This window comes from Carettochelys insculpta, chromosome 1 (assembly GCF_033958435.1).
Source record: "Carettochelys insculpta isolate YL-2023 chromosome 1, ASM3395843v1, whole genome shotgun sequence".
Lineage (NCBI taxonomy): Eukaryota > Metazoa > Chordata > Testudines > Carettochelyidae > Carettochelys > Carettochelys insculpta.
This window is the reverse complement of record NC_134137.1, coordinates 272,171,436-272,187,440: the sequence shown is the minus strand read 5'-3', so window position 1 is coordinate 272,187,440 and position 16,005 is coordinate 272,171,436. Positions and strand designations below refer to the sequence as shown.

The 16,005-nt window shown below is 41.2% G+C and overlaps 1 protein-coding gene across 1 annotated transcript in view; it reads left to right on the top strand.

The window, feature by feature from the left end:
- GNPTAB (N-acetylglucosamine-1-phosphate transferase subunits alpha and beta) overlaps positions 1–16,005 on the top strand; it is a 93,228-nt gene that overhangs the window by 70,005 nt on the left and 7,218 nt on the right. The window contains exons 12-18 of the mRNA XM_075007586.1: positions 394–597; positions 2,236–3,362; positions 4,307–4,506; positions 4,764–4,983; positions 6,032–6,145; positions 9,330–9,415; positions 13,648–13,746. Coding sequence (XP_074863687.1) covers positions 394–597; positions 2,236–3,362; positions 4,307–4,506; positions 4,764–4,983; positions 6,032–6,145; positions 9,330–9,415; positions 13,648–13,746 — 2,050 coding nt within the window. The remainder of the gene's footprint in view (positions 1–393; positions 598–2,235; positions 3,363–4,306; positions 4,507–4,763; positions 4,984–6,031; positions 6,146–9,329; positions 9,416–13,647; positions 13,747–16,005) is intronic.

The window sequence follows — 16,005 nt, the reverse complement described above, 5'->3', positions numbered from 1 at the left end:
CACGGAACTATATTTTAATTGTGCTAAGTACCTGAAAACTCATCAAAGGCAACCAGCAACAGAGTAGCAAAAATCAGATGCCCACCATAAATTTGTCTTCAATTGGAATGTGGACAAATAAATATTGGTAATATTACCAATATTGAAATTGGTCTTCTTAAGCCCAGGTGTTTCCTATCCAAGGTGAAGTTAACATGGGGTAGGTTTCACAGTAGCTTATATGCGATGAGTTAGCAATCACCCTACTGTTAAGATTTGTTGTTAGTATGTAAGAGTAATTTTTTTTAACAAACTATCCTTAACAAAGGAAGTTTACAATAGAAGCAGAGAATAATCCATGTCAGAAGTAAGGGTTTTAATGGATCTTTCCCCTCAATCCCCACCCTTCTTTAGGGAACAGTGGAGGTAGTCGCTATGTTGCTGGTGGTGGTGGAGGTGGAGGAGTGGCGAATGGGCCCCCCTGGCAGTTTGGTGCTGGAATCAATGGAGTCTCTTACTGTAATCAGGGCTGTGCCAATTCCTGGCTGGCAGATAAATTCTGTGACCAAGCATGCAATGTCCTCTCTTGTGGATTTGATGCTGGTGACTGTGGGCAAGGTATGTAAAGTACATATTTGACATTTTTTTCTTCTTCAGATCTGTACATTACTGTTCTGCTATATGTTGAACCTCTCTCATCCAGCACCCCTGGGACGTGACCGGAGCTGAATGAGAGAATTTTGCTAGACCGCAGGAGGTCAATATATCACATTACTTACGCTTCCACTGCTTACTGGGCTCTTAGAAGACATTATAGCTAAATAACAGCACAGAATACTGAGAGCTAGGACTGTTTACTATAAACAACAGTCTGGCTAAATAAAATCATGCTGGGTTATGGATGTTGCTGGATAAGGGAATTCGGGATTAGAGGGTTTCAACCTGTAGTGAGGTCCCATGTTAAGATACATTGTAGAACTGAGGGAAAAGAGCTCTTGAATATATTACCAGTTTGGGAAAATGTTTGTGGGTGGTTGTTTCATGAATCAGTCCAAACTTCAGTGAGTGTTTTGGGCTGAATTTATCTAAGAGTAGACCGAGTTTGGTGCTGTATAGAACCCAGAGGATAAAGTTCTTTGCCTCAAAAAGCTTACATTTTAATTTAGAAAATTCAGCATAGACACACGAGCATCATGTATCCAGATATGAACACCTAATCTCAGTGAGGCTTTTATAGATACTTAATTCTGACCTAGTATAGAAAGGCTTGCCAGTATATTTTAAGGAATCATTTGAAAACAGAAAAAATGTCAGGGACATTAGAAGGAGTGAGTTACCAGTATAAGGGATCGCATGGAAAAGAATACGAAGGTGAGAATGGGAGTGAGATACAAAAAGAGCTTGGGAGGAGTTCAGGCAGTACACAACAGTACAAAGAAATAAGAGCATAGAGATGTTGGTAGTGTGAAGGTATGTAAAGTCTTAAGCATTCATTCAAGAAATTAGAATTTGATATTAAAGACCAGATGAAACTAATGGTCCAGTTCAAAGAGCGGAGTGACATGGTTATAGTATCAAAACAAAAAAGCAGTCTAGCAGCACTTTAAAGACTAACAAAATAATTTATTAGGTGATGAGCTTTTGTGGGACAGACCCACTTCTTCAGATCATAGCCATATAGTAGTTAAGTGGAAGATGTGACCATCAGCTTTTTAGGTAAGTGGTGAGGGGCTGAGCTGAGACAAAGGGAGGCCTAAAAGGTTTTTGTTGTAGGGACAGAGCAAAAAGGACAGAAGCATCAGAAGTTGATGAGAGCTTGAATGTAGATCATGGAGACAGTGAGAGGAGTACAGTAAGACATCAGCATAGCACAGTAGGAGGATAACAGACTTGTCTGCAGTGATGCAGATGTTGTGGGAGAAAGGAAGAAGTTCATTTTGGCTTTGATATGCTAAAGCCAAGATACACTAAAGCAGTATAGTTTATCCAGACAAATGTGAAACTATTCATTAGACGGTGGTGAAATCATAATTTGGGGATATTAGTTATCATCTGTAGTTTGAAATAAATGAGGAAAACTGGTAATGTGTGAAATTGAAATATGTTATGGTGATCCATTGTTAGGATACATGACTGGAAATACTGGCAGTTACTGTAATTATTTTTGAGCTCGCTCTCTGCTGATTATCTTATTGCTTAAAACGAGGGATTGAAGAAAAGTGACAGATAAGTTATTTTTTGTTTTTGTTTTTCCAGATCACTTTGACGAGTTGTACAAGGTGACTCTCCAGCAGAATCAAACCCATTACATTATTCCAAAAGGTGAATACCTGCCCTATTTCAGCTTTGCTGAAATAGCCAAGAAGGGAATTGAGGGTGCCTATAGTGATAATCCAATTATACGTCATGCTTCTGTTGCCAACAAGTGGAAAACTATTCATCTGGTGATGCATAGTGGAATGAATGCAACAGTCATCTATTTTAATCTTACATTTCAAAATAAAAATGATGAAGAATTTAAAATGCAGATAGCTGTTGAGGTTGATACTAGAGAGGAACCAGCATTGAACACAACTTCCATCCAGAAATTGGACACTTCCATTAAAACTACACCATTAGTATCAGAAGATGAAGTTATATTTGAGGATATTCCTGAAGAAAAACGTTTTCCAAGAGTCAGAAAACGTCCAAATAACACAAAGGAGAGTTTTCTTGAAGATATAGTTTTGCCACCAATAAATGTGTCTTTCCTTCCTGAGGATGTTCAGTTGGCTCTGTGGAACCTGGATTTAAAGCTAGAAAATGGTGATATCACTCTTAAGGGTTATAATCTATCAAAGGCTGCTCTGCTAAGATCTTTCCAAATGTTACCTATGGGAACAAAAACTAAGAAAATGCCAGGCATTGAAAGGAAAGATGCCTATGATGATGTCACGGAACAAAAGAACCTTACCAGTTGGCACAACCCTTATAAAGGTTTAATTGGTGGCAAAACAGAGGCTGCAACAAAAAAACATGAAGCAATTTCTTCAAAGTCAGTAGCTGTAAAGAGTTCTGTTGTGGCAATGAACATAAACGGTCAGTTCCTACTAAAATCAGTTTCAGAATCTGTGCCTGTAATCCAGAACATGGGAAATAAAAATGGATCTAGAGAGAGAATACTGAGTGCTCTCATACCAAAACAAAACCTTAAGTCTAAAGACATTGGAGATGTGGGGGCTGTGAAAGAGAGTAAAGGGGGAATAGAAATGAACAACCAGCATGCCAACAGAGATACAGCAGATGGCAAAGTGTTGCCAGGAAGGAGACTGCAATATTACACTGGAAGTGATCAAGGCTTTTTGCCATGGGAAAAAAATAAGTATTTCCAAGATCTTCTTGATGTGAGTATCCTAACTGCATAACACAGAATATATCACTTCAGAAAATTTGTCATCTTTGCTTTATGTTTGACTTAGTGGAACACTGTTAAGGGGAAAATCATAGGGAAACATTTTTTGCCTATGTGACAACTCTGGAATTATGAAAACCAAGATTTTTTAAAATCTGGTGTTTTGGGTTTTTTTTTAAACTTTTAATTATGTTCACTGTTTGTTTACTTTCTGCCGGTCTCCATTGGTGATGAAAGAACAGTTGAAGTTCACTTTTTCTCTCTAGTTGGATTTAGTCAGTTTTGTGTTTTGGTTGTTATGCACTGGGACAATTCAGCAAGGAAATATTTAAATTAGTTCTATAAGTTACTATTGTATTATGCCAACAAAAGCTTATAGCAACAGATTGGGAGGAAACACTCTGCCAGATGTCCAGCCAAAATTTTTTGTTTTGGGAGTCTCTGGAATGGAGGAAGGTGGAACACACAGAGTCATATGGCTGAGGTGGCTCCTAATGGCTTTCAGGTGGTAGAGGTGCTCCGTTTAAAATGTAAGATATTTTAACTCTTTAAACTTAATCTTTGATTGGATTCTATGTAGGAGGAATGTTCATGCTCCAGAAGGCCAGTTTTGTTAATTGTGCCTGCATAGCAATGAAAGAGAATGCAAGATTACAACAAATAGTAGCTTTCTACAGTTAATTTTCCTTTTAAAATGTAACAAATAAATGAGGTTCCATATGTCATTTCCTGTTGGTGCTTGAGAGTTTTAAGAAAAGTGAGGTTTCAGGCATAAAATTACAATTATTAAGAAAACTATCTGAGCAATAATATTTAACATTTCTTACAGTTTTACAAACATTGAAAAGAGCTTAGTACTTGATTCGAATTATGAGCTTGCATGTATGTAAGGATCTCTAGTAATGTAACCATGATGTATGCCTATCATTTTGTTAGGAAGAAGAGGCATTAGTTAAGCAGATCTCATACTTTACTGATGGTAAACTAATTGGCAGGCAGCTGAAAGATACATTTGCTGATTCCCTCCGATATGTAAATAAACTTCTAAACACCAAATTTGGATTTACATCTCGGAAAGTCCCTGCTCATATGCCTCACATGATCGACCGCATTGTTATGCAAGAACTACAAGATATGTGAGTATGCCACTGTTTGAAATACGGTAAAACTCCAGAGCTGTTGTAATTCTATGCTCTTGCTATGTGTTGATGACAGACTGCTCATTAAACTTGTATTTTGAGGGGCAGAGGCTAGAGAGAATTTTTTCATCATTAGAACAACAGTCTTTTGGAGAACTTTTTGAACTGCAGATGAGGTACTTTTTTCTGTAAGGTATGTTTCACTTTAAGGTGCCAAAGTAATAAATTAATTAATTTGTATTGTGTCTGGACAGGTTTCCTGAGGAGTTTGACAAGACCTCATTTCACAAAGTGAGACACTCGGAAGATATGCAGTTTGCATTTTCATATTTCTATTATCTCATGAGTGCGGTTCAGCCACTTAATATTTCCCAGGTTTTTGATGAAGTTGATACAGATCAGTCAGGCATTTTGTCTGACCGAGAGATTCGCACATTAGCTACAAGAATACACGAACTGCCCTTAAGTTTGCAGGTACGTTTTCTTCAGAAACCATTTTTTGTTACTTTAACTGTAACATTCAATATGATCATTATCACAAGAGAAAGCAAACACTGTAATAGAAGGCATTTCTTAAATCTTAAACATACAATGGAAGTTTAATTCATACTACTTTTTTTTTATAACATTCAGGCAAACTACTGCTGATGTTTTAGCTGTAATAGAAAAGCAATCTGTTTTTTTTGAGTTCAAGAAATGAAGATTTTGTAAAATAAAATGTTAAATAATTTATTATTCGTTTATATTATGGTACTGCATAAAGGTCAGAACCACCAGGACTGGCCCCATTGTCCAAGGCTCAGTGTGTATGCATAGTAAGAGTGAGTCCCTGCCTGGAAGAGCTTACACTTAAATAGACAAGCTAAGTGAAGTGGTGAGAGCAAAGAAGTCATGTAATAAATAAATATTTATAGTATCATAGCAATCAAAAGCCTAGTGCTTCATTGTGCTGGCCAACGTACAAACTAAAAAGGCAGTCTCTGAGGGGTTTTTGTTCTAAAGACAGAGACAATGAGACAGTTTATGTTATCTCCACTTTACAAATTGGGAACTGAGGCACAGACTAGTTAAGTGACTTGCCCCAGCGATCATGAAGGAAGTCAGTGACATAGCTAAGACGAGGTCTTGTGCGTTCTAGGCTAGTGCCATTCTTCCCTGCTCCTTTCCTTTACATTATTAAATAAATATATCATTTCAAATTTGAAATTTACATTAAATTATCAGTAGTGCAATTTTATTGAGGTTTAAATTGATAGGGCATTTCCTTTGCTTGGTTGTGCCTATGTGCTCCCGATTTTGCATCTGTTGACTTTAATGGTACTATACATACTTAATACCTTGCTGAATAACAACCTACTTGGGAGGTACTTGATTTTGTGCAGAAATAGATGAGTGTGTTTTGTAGCTATTATTTTTAAGGTACTTTTAAACATCCTGAATACAGAAGAAATACAGTATAATTGTAGAACTCAGATAGTGATTAAAAAAAGTTATGGTTTTGTTTCTTTTTTTCTTCTGATAGGATTTGACAGGTCTGGAGCAAATGCTGATAAATTGCTCTAAAGCACTTCCTGCCAACATCACTCAGATTGATGTAATTCCTCCAACTCAGGAAGCTTATTATGATCCTAATCTGGTAAAAGTATATTTATCTAAAAAGATGTACATTTTGTCTCATTTCCTGACCTTGTGTCTACTGAACATGGTGTTTTCCCTGCACAATTTTAAGAATTCCCAAAATGTAGCATATATGCAGATTTCAGTATTCTGTTTAATATAAACCTATTATAAGCCACACCTCTAATTATTAAGGTCAAGAAACATTCTTCATAAATGTAAATGATGCAGATTTTCATACATGTGGGATTACTAAGGTTGTCCTTTTTCAAAACTTGACATGTAGTTCAGCATATTGAACCCAAGGGGCAGTATGTACTATACTATCCTTGTTTATCTAAGCAAGTCTTCATCTGTCTCCTATTCAGTGAAGAGATCAACTCTTTGTTTCTGGTCTTGATCTGTTTTCCACATAATTGTGATGCCTTTTAGTAACTGATTGACTCTTAATGTTGTTTAGGCTTCTGGGTCCTCTACCACTTTTAAAAATGGAACTTGTGCCATGTCTACTCTAGGAGTGCTTCTGGGGGTTAGATATACTGGTATACTATAATGGTAAATTGCTCCTACTGGGAACTCATCTTCTGCCAGTATAGTTTATTCCATACCCCCTGAGTTGAATGTGATACAGGTTGAACCTCCCTGGTGTGGCATCGGTGTCCTGAACCAGGGATTTTACTGAATCAGGGAAGGTCAATTTTGGGCCCTCACCCTGGCTCCGTCCTGCTGGATTATCCCTGCTAACACTGGCCACGCTCAGCCCCTGCTGCCACTACCTGGGCCTATCAGACTCATTGCCACCAGACTACCAGCCTCTGGGTCTTTCTAGCATAGGAACATCTATGGTTTAGAGAGGTTCAGTCTGTATACCAGTAAAATTGTATTTTGCCAGTGTAATGTGGACTATACAAGAGGCTTTTTCTGGCACAGCTATGCGGGACAACGGTCACACCTGTTCACCCCTTGACTGATGTAACTGTTCTGGCAAAAACTTTGTACAGCAAACACTCGCTTTATGTGCTTTCAGGTTGCATGAAACTCGCTTTAACGCGAGTTTCACACAACCTGAAGACGTGTCTGTCAGCCTGACTATCTTCCCACAGCTGTAGACAGCTAGGCAGGGTAAGAGCCCCGTCCCTCTGCCTTTCCAGAGCGGCACTACGCACCACCTTGGGAAGGTAGGGGGGAAGGCTTTTAGCTCATGTAGCTACCTGCCACTGTGGGCAGCCAGGAGGACTAAAAGGTAGAGAGAAAGCTTTAATCTGAGCTCAGCAGGCTCAGGCTAAAACCCCCTTATTCCCCTGTCTCCCTCCAGGATCAGCCCCCTCCTGTGGTCCCCGCTCAGTCGGAACCCATACAGGAGGCTCCCAGCCCGTGGCACACTGCAGGCCCATATGGGGCTCGGGCTCCAGCCCCTGGTGCGGCACAAAGGGCTTGGGCTCCAGCCCCTTCCTCACCACCTCCGCGGCCTTGGCTTCAACCTCCGCAGCCCTGGCTCCAACCTTTACAGCCCTAGTTCAGTCCGCTGGCCCCCACACCCCACTCTGCTCACCACCCGTGCACGGTTCTGGCTCACTCCCCATCGGGGGGGAGGGGGGCAGCTCCTCCTGGTTGCAGTGAGGCCCCGTGGAAGTGGCAGCCCCGGCTGCTCTCAGCCCGGAGTCCCGGGCGCTCTCGGCCCAGAGTCCTGGGAAGTGGCAGCTGCAGGCACTTTCATCCTGGAGCCTCAGAAAAGTGGCAGCTACGGGTGCTCCCGGCCCTGGTTCAAACCCTCCGTGCATGGCTCCAGTTCAACCTCCCACCCCAGTATTAACCCCCCTCCCACGGCTCCAACCCACCACCAGGCTTAACCCTCCCCAACTGCCCCCCCATCCCCAACATCAGGCCTTATAGTTTGAAAAGGAGCTCCAGGTGTTCCTGGTGCTTCCCTGGCTGCAGAACATGCATTCTGCCACAGGGGAAAAAATGCCCCCCCCCCAGTTACGTGAAATTTGGGTTACGTGAGGGTGCGTGGGACCGTAACCCTTGCATAAATCGAGGGTCTACTGTAATTTAGATAAACCTTCATTCTGCTAAGTCATTTGGTTACGTTTGAAAAATTTACATTATTGCTTTTTAATATTGGGGCCTTAATGTTTTGTAGATTCAAACCAACACTTTGCAGTACATTGTACTCAGAATTTAACTTGATATAGCAAATCATGGAGCACAGAGTAATATCTCCACTGATAAATATGAACTTGAATACAAAGAGGACCAGTCTGCCCTAAAGGAGCTGATTCTTGGTAGTTTTCTTCACAAGACTTGGGGTCAACCCATTGTAATCCATATTACTTCACTGGTAAATTAAAAATGCTGGTTCATTAAGAGGGAGGGGTGTGGAGTACACGGCAGGATCACGGCAAGCCTGTGGGGGACAGAACTGGGAGAGGCCAGCAGGGAGTTCAAGAATGGTTGGAGATGCTGGTTGAGGGGTTGCTCCTCTCTGGTGTTCTCCTCACGCAGTTCCCCGTCCCTGCTATTCCTGGTGGAAGCTTGGCCAAGTAGCTGAGCTGCAAGCAGCCATGCTGCCTCTGTCTGCAAGTGCTGTCTCCACAGCTCCCTTTGGCTGCCTTTCCTGGACAGTGGGCTGAGAAACAGAGTCAGCATGTGTCCAGAGTTGCCTGGACACATCTGCACCAGCAATAGCAGGGATAGGGAGCCACTATGGGGGCTACTGGAGGTAAATGCCCTGCCCCCGATCCTATCCCCCCAGGTATCTCCTAGAACTCAACCCCTGTCCCAAGCCCTCTTCCGGATCCAAACACCATTCAGGAGTGTGTCCCACAGCCCCTCCCATATTGCAGCTCCCTGCTGGCCCCTCACCAAATATATTGGAAACTGGACTTCCTATGCAGATCAAAAATGCCAGTTTATTGAGCTTGCTGGTTGGTGAAGTGCCAGGTAAAATGATTGTTACTGTATAACAAATAGTAATATTAGAACTCAGTAAGTTCCCTTCTTTTGCCACAGCAAACTGGTTGTTTCTCACAATACATAGCAATAAATATTCTTTATTGCTTTTCATCCTAGGAGCAAAGTTTTATGCATTTCTCAAAAGACTGTAGAATGCTGTTCTTTTTATAATGCATTTCTTTCTAGGAGAAAGATAATTAGTGCAATTATGTAAGGATGTTGTTTACCCAGGTTGTATTTCATTACAGCCTCCAGTGACTAAAAATCTAGTAACTAATTGTAAACCTGTGACTGACAGAATTCGTAAGGCATACAAGGACAAAAACAAATACAGGTTAAGTATACTATTTTAATTTTTATAATTGTTTTACAATATTTGTAAGCATGCAGTAATAAGATAAAGGATGAAAATGCATAGTTAATCATAGACTACATTGTACATGATAAATTTTATCCAGTGGTATTAGTGGTAGATAAACAGAACTAGACTAGTGAAAAAACAGAATTAATAATTATACACACACAAATGAAACCAGAAATTATACACAAACATCTAATAATATGTTGATCATTTGCTACTTAACCTTCACTATACTGAAATATTTAATGAACTGTATTATGAATGTTCAAAATAACTAATGTTTTTAGAAGGCAGTTTACAAACAGGCAGTATTTGTTTATAAAAGTCCAGTTAGTTTTAAATCTTATTCTGCTTTATCCTTATTTTATGTACAGAGAAATTGAAGGTTTGTTTTTTTTTTTTTTTTTTGAATAAGGTAAAGAACAGAAGCAAATTTCAGAGGTGGGGGAAAGAGAAGAAGAGAGCAAGTGGGCAGAGTGGGGTTATGGCCACCCATTTAATCATATCTTTCAGATACTTCTGGGAAAGCATATGAGGCTCTCTAAGGGCTTGTCTACACTTCTGTGAAGATCAACCCAGTCAGGATTGATCTTCCAGAGTTCGATTTTGCGTGTCTGGTAAAGACACGTGAAATTGATCTGTCTGAGGTCAGCATTCAACCCTTGTATTCCTTGCTATCACAAGGAGTAAGGGAAGTCAACGGGAAAAATGCGTCCATCGACCTTCCTTAGTGAAGACAGTCACAAAAGTTGATTTCTGGTTCATCGATTCTAGTTATGCAGTTGCTGTAGCTAGAATTGCATGTTGGAAATAGACTTTCAGATCTAGTGTAGACCTGGCCTGAGTCTTTCTCTTTGGTATTTTGGTTATGGCATATAACTTTTTCCTGGCAATCAAGCTTTAAAGTGTTCGTGCTCCAGTTTTTATATATTGGTTGCTTTTTAGATTTCATTTTTTGTGGCACTAGGCTTTTAGGAATTTAGTGCTTTGCTGAGATAACTACTTATGTTTTATTACCCCCCAAAAATTTTTTTTTTAATTTCAGTGATAATCAACTATTTGGAAGCCAAAGCTTTTTTCATGCTACATGTATTTCAGAGCATAGTCATTATTTCACCTCAATGCCAAATCCTGACCTTATATATAGCTTTAAGGAGTATATTAGTTCCAGATGGCTGTGTAAATTGACCACATGCTGCACAGACTGATAGTGAGGCAGAGCATAAAAGGGTGCAGAAGGGATTTTCCTTTACTTTGCATATGGTAGATGTTCATCTGAGATCCCCTTAAAGTGGTCTCATCTCTCTCCCTTCCTCCATGGGAAAGGAGAACTGCTACAGCCCACGAAGTTTTGTGCATTTCCTGCAAGGAAGTAGGTGAATTGAGCATGGAATTCCTCTCTTGGTTTAGAGAGCGGTCATTGTCGTTCTGCTGGGGGTGAGCTGGGAATCTGTCTGAGCTCTTCAGATCTAGTAGGCAGGTAAAATGACTAGCCACACAGCCTATTTAGTCTCTTTGGTGTCCCTTCAGCCAGGATGGATCTCATGATCTCATTTCCCCAATGCCACATATGCCAGATGAGCTAGATGGTTACAGACTTGAAGGGAAGTCTGTGAGGTCAGTGAAACCTGCCTCCCATTATTTAAGTGGCCACAGGATCTAGCAGAATCTATTGTGGGTGTTGTTAAAAGGGGGAATTTTTCAGGAGGCATTTAAATGACGAGATGCTAGTGGTTAGCCTGAAGTGTTTACCAACCTTAGTGGGCATCTGTTAGCCGATGGCCAAGGATGTTTGGTGAGGTGCCAGCTATGCCCGCTTTATACCATCCGTGACTTTAACCGCTAGGACGCACTGTCCCTTCGCGGCGGGCAGCCCGGGCTAGGCTGACGGATGCCCCAAGGTCCTAACCACCCGTGACTTTAACTGCTAGAGCTCAGAGCTCCTTCGCAGTGGGCAGTCAACGCTGACTGACAGGTGCCCCAATGGCAGCACTAAGAGCCTTTCCACACCCGTGACTTTAACTGCTAGAGCTCAGAGCTCCTTCGCAGTGGGCAGTCAGGATTGACTGACAGGCGCCCCAAGAGTTTGCCCCGTGGAGGCGGCACAACTCAACGCTAGGCTCTTAGTACTCTCACCTAATGGCCAGGCTTTATAGCCAAAATGGCTGAGGTTCTTTAATTGTGTTGGCTGCTTTACAGTAAACCAGAGAAACAAGTTAGGCTTATGCACAAATGGTTACCAAAAATTTATTAAACTAGATTCTAATCATGTGGTTACAAAATTGCTAGTGCCTACTTATTTAAATGTATAGATGTTACACACACAAACAAGTTACAAAGCTGAAGCCACAATCCCAAAGAAAGACAACAAAGTATAGAGCTCTATTTCAAAATATGTGTACACTAAAGATAGGAGATCAGGTGTGGGTGCTTCTTACCCTCCTTGCATCTCTCGATTCCAGCGGTGCCAAGCCAGGATCGGTCACTCAATTCCGCGGAAAGACGAATAAGGGACAAGGCTCAGGGACCCTCTTAGCTGCAGAAGCCTTGGGAGGCTGTCACTTATCTGACCAGCAGATAGATAGTGAAAAGCACTCAAAAATCATGGTGCTGTAGGTCCCATACTTATACCTCTGTACTCCTTTATTCTCTTTCTCCTTTCTTATGCCAAATTGGGGCTGGTCTGTCTGGGCGACGCCAGCTCTCGCAAGAGTAGTTTACACTTGCAAGGGAGAGAAACAATAAGTTTCGACTACTGGACATTCTTTTATTAGGGTAAATATTTTCCCACCTAGGATGTGGGTGTGTGTGCATCACGTTATTTAGTAGGGGCTAAGAGCCATGTCTGTCACAGCTTCTCTGTCTGCTGTGAGCCTAATCGTTGTATATGTTCCCAGAGGCACATTGTAGCAGCACACCTGTGCTTCTCACAGCTTCAAAGGCTGTGCTGGAATTTATGTTAAGTGCCCTGTTGTTTTGGCTCCCTTGTGTTCCCAGCAATGCTGGTCTGAGAGGGGGCTGGCTGTCTGGCTACAGCATCATGAAAAAAGGAATGGCAGTTTTTGTGGGACCATTAAATGGGGCATCAAAGGCCCATTTAGCATCTAAATTTATCTCTGAGACCGTATATACAACTTTGTTGATATTTGTAATTTATTTCATTTAATTGTATGGTCCTCATCTGGTGAAGACTTCTGCACTTTTACACACTGAGAGTATTTTTACTGAAGGCAGTGGACCTAATCACAGTTTGTCAAGTTAAGCAGAAGTCTGCGTCTTTGTGGGAATTAATCATAATACTTTTTTTTTTCTTACTGCTCTGAAAGTCCAAAAGAAGTGAAGGTGCAGGGGAGAGAGGGAGGGAGGGATAAAGAGAGATTGGTGGCGTAAAGAAATATGAAGCAAACATAATACACTAGACCCCGAGTTATGCGAAGGTTGCGTTCCTGGGCAACCTCGCGTAACTCAAATTTTGTGCAACTTGGGAGTAGCCAGGAACCAGGCGCCAGCCTGTCTCCTAGCTCTTCTCTACTGGTGGGAGCGCTGCTGAGTTTCCTGGCTCCCAGATTGTGGGGAGCTGGGAACCTGGGGGCAGTCTGTCTCCCATCTCCCCTCTACTGGCAGGAGCTGGGAAACTGACTAGCGCTGTCCCCTGACTCTCAGTTGCCGCCCTTGACAGGGGCCGAAAACTGACCAGTGCGTTAGCTGGTCAGTTTCCCTGCTCCTCTGAGTGGCGGGGAGCTGGTGCCTGGCAGCCTGGAGCGAGGCACCAGCTTCCCACCTCTCAAAGTCATGGTAACCTGAGATACGTGCAAATCAAGAGTGCGTATCTTGTCTACTGTAAAGCATGCATTGTAAGTAATGAAGACCTACATAGTTTACAGGAAATCTCATTAACATTCTTCCTGACACTAGTAGTTTACTAATGAGAGTATGAGAATTCAGGTCTTAATTGTCCAGTAGTTTAACTTTTTTTTTTGTTAGTACAGAAATAAGATTCTGTAGAAAAGCACCCGTTGTAGTAAATTAGCTTCCTTGAGTAAATATATTGAGACAGATGTTAGTCAAATTTTAAACTACTGTTGAGCAGGAGAAAAGGACATTCAGATGTAGAGTAGTGCAGCGATACGACATTATAGAATGTCATGTTTGTACAGTCTGACTGACTATTATGCTAATCTAAAATTTATTTTAATAATACTAAGATTTGAAATCATGGGAGAAGAAGAAATTGCTTTCAAAATGATCCGGACCAACGTTTCTCATGTAGTTGGCCAGCTAGATGACATAAGGAAAAATCCCAGGTATGCATTTATTTTTTTATGTTTTGAGATTGATTACTTTCCCTTGAGACAGTTTCAAACATCTTTTTTTTAAAGTATGCTTTTACTACTATTTATTAGGATGTAAGGCAGTTGTGAATAAAACTTATTTTTTAAACATCAGCTTGTAGTCTTAATCATAAAAGCTATTCTGTCATTAGCACTGCAATTTACTGTCATTCAATACTTTTTCTGCTACATAGTTTTCATATTTGCAATGAACTAGAAGTGTTGACTATTCTGAAAAACGTAGTGAAAATTGTGAAGAACTTTCCTGTGGTTGTGGAGAATAGCTTGCATCTTGTTATCTGATTTTTTCACTCACCACTGCTAACTTTGTATCTGTCCACCCCCACAGGATATTTCTATATGGCTTGTAGCAATGAGTCTCAGAGCCCTGCTTGATGGACATGGCCTTTTGTTGTGGTGCTACAAATAGCGGTTTAGATGTTGAAGCTCAGGCTGGAGCTTGGATTCTGAAGCATAAAGGGGAAGACTGGCTACAGAGCCCAAACTCTAGCCTGCTCGACTGTTTGTAGCACCATATAATGCCCTGTGAACCTATGCTCTGGGACTCACTTTTGGGGGTTACCATTCATTGTTTAGATGCACCTTCAATTATAGTTGACTCTGCAAAGAGTGGAAAGCAAATAGCAATGTTGAACCTTAACCTAGAGTTCCTCCTTTTCTCTTATGCTTCTGGGGTAACTTGTAGATGGAATTATGAGTCAGAACAGGAGGTGCAGAGTCTAAAGCATTATGGGAGCTTGGGCAAGGCACTTAATTTCTCCCTGTCCTGCTTTGCTTGTGTAGGATTTGATGACACTTACCCAGGTTTGTAGAGCCTTATTTAGTGCTTTTCATCTGATAATGACTTTAGAGTATTATTATTTGCTAATTTACTAGTCCATGAACAGGTTGAACCTTTCTAATCTGTAACTCTCTCATCTGGTGACATCCGTAACCTGGCATGATTTTAGTTAGCTGGATGACCACTTGTCATGGGTGTGGCCAACTTTCCCATTGTCCCATAAAGTTTGTTTACAGCCACCAGTCCTGGCTCTGAGTGTTCTGTGCTGTTCTTCAGCTGTATTTTATTCCTCGATGTACTCTTAAGAGCCCAGTAATCAGTGGAAATAATAATGCTGCTAGACAATATTGACCTTCCATGGTCTGGCAAATTCTCTCCTCCAGCATCGTTCAGGTCTCGAGGGTGCTGGATTAGAGCGGTTCAACCTGTAATAGGTTTTACAAAGTGTTTCAGGTAAAGAAGAGTGTTGCAGTATAGGCATCAGTTTTGAAATACCCAGACCTGTTAGACATGCAGGTCAAATCCTGAAGGAATTGAACTAGTCCTTCCATCTTGTGAGGAAAATGTATAAAATGTCATTGTTTGCTGTCCGAAAATCTGTTGGACAAAACCTTGAGAACAGAAGTGTTTTCTATTCTTGTTGGATATTAAATATCCATTTGTATCAGAGAGGTAGCCATGTTAGTCTGTATCTTCAAGAACAACAAGGAGTGCTGTGGCACCTTATAGACTAATAGATATTTTGGAGCATAAGCTTTTGTGGGCAAAGACCCACTTCGTCAGATGCATGAGTGGGGGGGGGTGGTTTCAGAGGGGTTTCAGCTGAGCTCTGGCCCTCCCATTTACTAGGACCCCGCTCTTTAAACACCTCTCTGAAATGTACCCCCCACTCATGCATCTGATGAAGCGAGTCTTTGCCCACAAAAGCTTATGCTTCAAAATATCTGTTAGTCTATAATGTGCCACAGCACTCCTTGTCCTTGAAAATATCCATTTGATTTGCCTCAATCTTAGACAAAATACCACTCCTGCACACTGTTGTTTTGGTCCTTCACCCCAGAGAGAACAGCATGTGCTAGTGAAGCTTTATGTAGATTGCTTGTGAACCATTTTGAGATCTTGTGGAAGGCCAGGTGCTAAATACATGAAAAATAGATTTCTTTGCCCTTTGAAAGGACATTTTACACCACACAGCAGTTGACTGAGCCCATTTCTTCACAAAGGTTAACAGTTACAAGACACATGTTACCAGATATAATTTCTTTCTCTGGGGAAAAAGTAAGGCTCTTTTGTCTTGCAGTATAAATAGAGCACATAACCTTGCCTTTATGTATGAAAGGGCATTTTGCTACCAAACACCACCTCAGAGTGGCAAAAGTACACAGCTGTCTGGCACACTGTATGCTTCTTCAGTTACAAGCAAATTGCAC